At 49.9% G+C, this 5,280-nt stretch overlaps 1 protein-coding gene across 1 annotated transcript; it reads right to left on the bottom strand.

The window, feature by feature from the left end:
- Nucleotides 1-253: 253 nt before the first annotated feature.
- RASSF10 (Ras association domain family member 10) lies at nucleotides 254-3,586 on the bottom strand. The gene has a single exon (XM_037899844.2). It carries the CDS (start codon nucleotides 3,103-3,105, stop codon nucleotides 1,696-1,698), a length of 1,410 nt encoding a protein of 469 aa, XP_037755772.1. The 5' UTR covers nucleotides 3,106-3,586; the 3' UTR covers nucleotides 254-1,695.
- Between the last annotated feature and the right edge of the window lie 1,694 nt (nucleotides 3,587-5,280).

The following is a 5,280-nucleotide window of genomic DNA, read 5'->3' as shown; positions in this document are numbered from 1 at the left end:
AATGTTCATAGATAACCTGTTGTCAGAGTTTTTCTAAAATGTTGTGTTGTCAATCAGACCTTACTGAACATTCTCTGATCTTTTACCATTAAACAAATTACAGTAACACTTCTCTCATACACAAAACATTGTGTCTCAACACAAATAATACTCGTTATTGTAAAAGTATACCAGACATTGGTTAAGCTGCAAAGGAAAATTTGGTGGTCCAGTTAACTGAAATACATGTTACACCTGATATTGTACCTTTTCACTGGAATAACAGATTAAATTATTTCATCCAGCTGTACTGTAGCAAGCTGAGTTATACCTTGGACATCAGATCTCCAGATTCTGAGCTAGCCTGAATTGAACTACATATTAGAAATGGTAGTTTAAGCTGATGCAGTACTTTTTATCCATTACTAAACTCAGCAGACCATCAACTAACCTGATAAAGAAAATATATTTGAAGAGACAGGGCTGTGTTAATTACTGTTTTAAATTAATCTAGTGAACATTGATATTTACAACTTCTCTTAAATTATCTGTCAACAAACGTGCTATTATCTATGCATGGGAACATGCATCATCCACAGCTGAGTGCTGATACTGCATGCTAATTTATATTTGTTTAGTTTGTTCAGTTCTTAGCTTAATTATTTATTATCACTTTTTATGGCAAAAAAATAGTACAATATATTTCAAAAGTTTATAGATTAGAACAAACTGGCATCCATGTCAAACATATTGACAGATGTCCTGTTTACTAATTTTTCAATCACCCAGTTCTGAAAGTTCTGTACTTTCAACATTTTTTTTTATTTTTGTCTAAGAGGAACCTGCTGAATTCTTAAGTGGCAAATACTGTACATAACAGTTGGCTTGCAACACTGAGGAAATATAAAGGTGCTGAATTTTTGTTTCAACTAGAGAATATATGTTCCAGTATTCCATCAAAAAGACTATGCAAAAAAAAATCTATACTGGACTGTATTTGCTTTGGAGCAATATAGGATTAAGGGTTCCATTCAAGAACACCTTTGAGGTGAAATAAAAGGCAGGAATTTAGGAAACAGGTAATTCCAATACTGAATGAAATGCAAACATTGTGTTTTTTTCTAAAAGATGAAAGTAGTGAGGAGACAGACTAAAATGTGTCTGGTGATGACTAGTTTTAACAAGTTTAAACTTAAGCCACAATTTAGATTCGGTGTATTTCCTTTTTATGAGTGCATTTTACAGTGTAAGTTCTCCCCCCCCCGCCCCCCCCATCCAACTCTTTCCTTACAGTACCTAGGACAACAAACCTCTTTTCCAACAGTCGCTAGGCAGCAAAATGTAGTTATAGTCTGTCTGTAGAATCAAAATTGTATGGTTTAATCCGTTTAATTCTTCAACTGTGTAGTTTACCATTAGCTTATGTTATCCCCAGATAACTGGTCATCAGTTTGAATAAATTACCATAAGATGGCACTAACGGGCATCTGGATTTTAAAGTGGTCCCCCTCCTCCCCCCAAAAGGACAGACCAACAACAACAACAAAAAACCCACACGTTTTTGTTCTAATGGAAATATATCACAGGAGTCCACTCTAGGCTCTCTTCTGGCTGATGTGAAAACAGAGAGTTGTATTCTAAGAGTGCTAAGGAGGAAGCACAAGTTTGTATTTCCCGGTGGGTCCCTGAGCTTATTTTACTTAAGGAAGGAGGCAGCTATATTAGCGATTCACAGACTGGGACAGAGTCAGAGTCCTGGCTGTGCATGGAGCTCAGTCCTGTATCCGAGTCCTCATCGTTCTCCTCGCAGTCCTTGCACCGCCCCCTGGCCTGGCCCTCCCAGACGTCTGAGCTGCCCACGGGAGCCCCCAGCCCAGCCTCGTGTAAGGCCGGGCCGCCGGGAGCGCGCTCCACCGGGAGGAGGATCTGAGCTGCCGCCTGGGTGTCCGCGAAGTCCAGCGTGTTCAGCGTCTCGAGCAGGCGCTGCAGCTCCCGCTCCTTGTCCTCGCGGGCGCGCTGCGTGTAATCCAGGTCCGTTTTGATCGCCTCCAAGTCCGTGCTCAGCCGGAGCCCGATGTAGAGGCTGGTGCTCAGCTGGGTCTTCACGCGCTCCTGCTCCACAAGGAGCTCGCCGCCGGCGCCGCCGCTCAGCTCCGTGGTGTTGCAGTCGGGCTCGGACAGGCTGGAGCTGGAGCCCTTGGCCGCGGCCAGCTCCTCCCGGCGCCGCTTCATCCAGCGCTCGTTCAGCTCCTCCTGGATCTCGCCGGCCAGGTGCTCCAGCAGCTCCTCCTGCCGCGTCCACTGCTCCTGCAGCTGCAGCACCTCCTCGCACTTCCTGGCGTACTCCTCCAGCTGCCCGTCCGGGCCCGGCTCCGGCTCCGGCTCCGGTCCCGGCCCCAGCTCCCGGCCCGGCTCCAGCTCGCAGCTGCCGGCCCCCACCAAGTAAGTGTCCTGCACGTAGTTCACCCCGTGCCGCTTCATGCGGTCCAGGTGGACCTTAGCCTCGTACCTGTCGATCTCCCGGTCCAACTCCCGGAGCCGCTGGATCTGCTGGCGGATGGTGTGGTCCTGCGACAGCACCAGGTGCACCAGGGTCTCCATCCTCTCCGCCGAGGACGCCTCCTTGGCCAGCGGCTGCTGCCGCTTCTTGTTGATCTTGGCCAGTTTCCGGAAGGCTTTTCTCACTACCCGCCGCTGCTTCTCCTGCGTGAGCACCAGGCTGGCCCGGGCCGCCCCGAGGCCATGGCAGGGGCGCTCCTTGCTCAGCACCACCCTGGCCTCCGCGCTGCGGGGCCCCGTGTTGGGCAGGGACGCCTCGCTGCGGACCAGCACGAAGCGGACGTTCTCCTGCTCGTCCCCCCAGGCAGCCCAGAGCCTCAGGATCTTCGTCTTGTTGGGCAGGATCCTCTCGAAGCCCCTCCACTTCTCCACGATGCAGTAGGACTCGGGGGGCCCCGAGAGCATCCCCCCGCCGGACTCCTGCAGGGCGGCCAGCTGCTGCCGCTGGCTGTTGTCCTCCAGCAGCACCCGCACCACATCCGAGCAAGTGGTGCGTCTGGAGAGGCCTGAGATCAACTTCTCCTCCTGGCAGAGCCACACCGAGATCTTCCTCTCCTCCGGCTCCATCGGGGCCGGGGCCACCTGGCCACGGGGCTGCGCCTCCCAGCAGACGGGAAATCCCCCATAGGAGCCTTCACGGTAGGGTACGGAGCCAAGGTCCCGTCTGCATCGCCCCGCCGCCCAGCCTGGACATGGCTGGAAAGGACTCCTCTCCCCCAGCTAGTCACCCCCCGTCTCCAGGCAGCGCCCCCCGCCTGCACCGGACGTGCGGTTAAACTGATGCAAAGTCTCCCCCCGGAGAGAGGCTGATCTGAGCCTTCAGCTGCAGAGGAGGCAGCCCAGCGCCCAGCTCGCCGCCTCGGTGCGTTTGCTTCCCCGCGCCGTTGTAACCCGCCAGGAGGAGCCCAGGGAAACTGCCAACCTCAGCGCGCCAGCTCCTCCCGCTGCCTGCCGTGTCACCTCCTCGCGCTCTGCTGCTGCCCTCCCCAGGCTGCCGGGTTTTCCTCCCCCACCACGTGACGGCCTCCTCCCTCCCCAGCTGCGGCGGGAGTGAGCCGCGCCACCTTTCCCTCGCCTTCGGAGCCCCCAGCGTGCAGGTATTCCGGGCAGCGCGCTCGGAAACAAGCCGAGGCGGTAGCTTGCGGGAAGCTTTCCTTGTATGCCAAACGCTGCCGGTTCCAGGCTCCCCTTACTGGGGAGGGGGGGAAGTGGGGGCACTAGTGGAAAAACAAAACAGCCATCCAGGGGTTAGTTAGACCTCGGGGGGAATCTTGGATTTATGGGGGGCTAGTGTCATTTTAAAGCACAACAAAATACTGTCTATAAAGGATAGAGATTGTGCATGTGTTGGCCTTTCTGACAAAAGTTTGGGGCTCCTGGAAGATCATTTTAGGGGGGAACAAGTGGCCCCCTTGGCCCCGAGGCTTCCTCATCAATAGCTCCAGGCTTGAGTCTAAATGAACTGCTTTAAGGGATCTTTCTAGGACTGTCCTCTCACCCACCCCCCACCCCGACACACTAGAGAGGTTGGGCAAACGCTGGGTCTTTAACATAAAAAGCCAGGGCCAGGATTACTACGATTTTAATAAACCTTCAGCCTATAATTAGGCAGAGTTTATGTTTGTAAAGCATTTTGCAGATGAAATGTGCAAAGGACAGTGAAATGTGTGGAGTGTTGTTAAAATGCGAGCTAGGCCAGAGTTTAATGGGAATTCGCCATTTACTCTGATGGGAACAGGAGCGGGCTCTAGTATGTAATGCAGTAAATGAGATTGAAGAAATGGTCATGAAATCTGTTTTTTCATGTTGTGATGTGTATAACAATTTCTAGAATTGCCAAGTAATTGGGGAACGTTGCACTTCTCAATTATGTTTTAAATGACTAAAAAGTTAATTGTTAAAATGGGAAAATTCTCCTAACATTGAAGATTGATGTGTGAATTTCCAGTGTTGGTAAAAATGTCATATGGGGAGCATTTTAAGTGGACCTGGTTCATATTTTGATGCAAAAGATTGTTACTTTAATGTCAGTTAAATCATCATTATAAATAATATATCTTCTAGTATAGCCCAACCACCATGATCTCACAATTCTTACATTTTTAAAAAATAATGAATGTAGTGCTTGTGAAAGATGCTGGATTAACAGTCCTGGAGACTAACCTCTTCCATTTATCCAGCCAAGCCAAGCTAAGCACAGGCAGTGGCTGAGAAAGCTTCTCAGCAAATGTTCTTTCTAATCTGCTCCGGAGGGAATACTCTCAGAGATGATGGTCTAGTTCAGTCTTCTTGCTGCTAAAACTCCGAAGGTTGCCAAGCATGATGGTGGTTCTTATGATGCAAACTGCTGTCCAAATAGGAAGTGGGCTGAGACCACTTTGTTCACTGTTTCCAACTTTCCTGGAGATGAGAATCACTCATTTTCTCACTTTATTTTTTTTCCAGGTTAAAAGATTCTAAACTGAGGAGACTGGTCGGTGTTGTAATAAGGCATAAAACACAGGAGCGATGGTAAAAGACTTAACGGTGTTTCCTGGGCCCAGCCCCCTAACACAAATTTATATCCCTGTCATCATCTGCTGACGAATGATTACTGTTATCTTCACGTGACAGGGATACTAGCGCTTTGGATTCCCCTTTTTAAAGGGGGCTAGTGGCTGCCACAGAGAGGCTGTGTTTCCTTGCCATGTGCTATCCATGAGTTGAAGGGGTATATATCAACTCTCATGACGTTCCAGACAC

This window comes from Chelonia mydas, chromosome 6, assembly GCF_015237465.2.
Source record: "Chelonia mydas isolate rCheMyd1 chromosome 6, rCheMyd1.pri.v2, whole genome shotgun sequence".
In the NCBI taxonomy this organism is placed as follows: domain Eukaryota; kingdom Metazoa; phylum Chordata; order Testudines; family Cheloniidae; genus Chelonia; species Chelonia mydas.
This window is presented reverse-complemented; position numbering and strand designations above follow the sequence as displayed.

Coding starts and splice junctions, on each gene's coding strand:
- RASSF10 (XM_037899844.2), bottom strand. CDS start 3,105: ATGGAGCCGGAGGAGAGGAAGATCTCGGTGTGGCTCTGCCAGGAGGAG.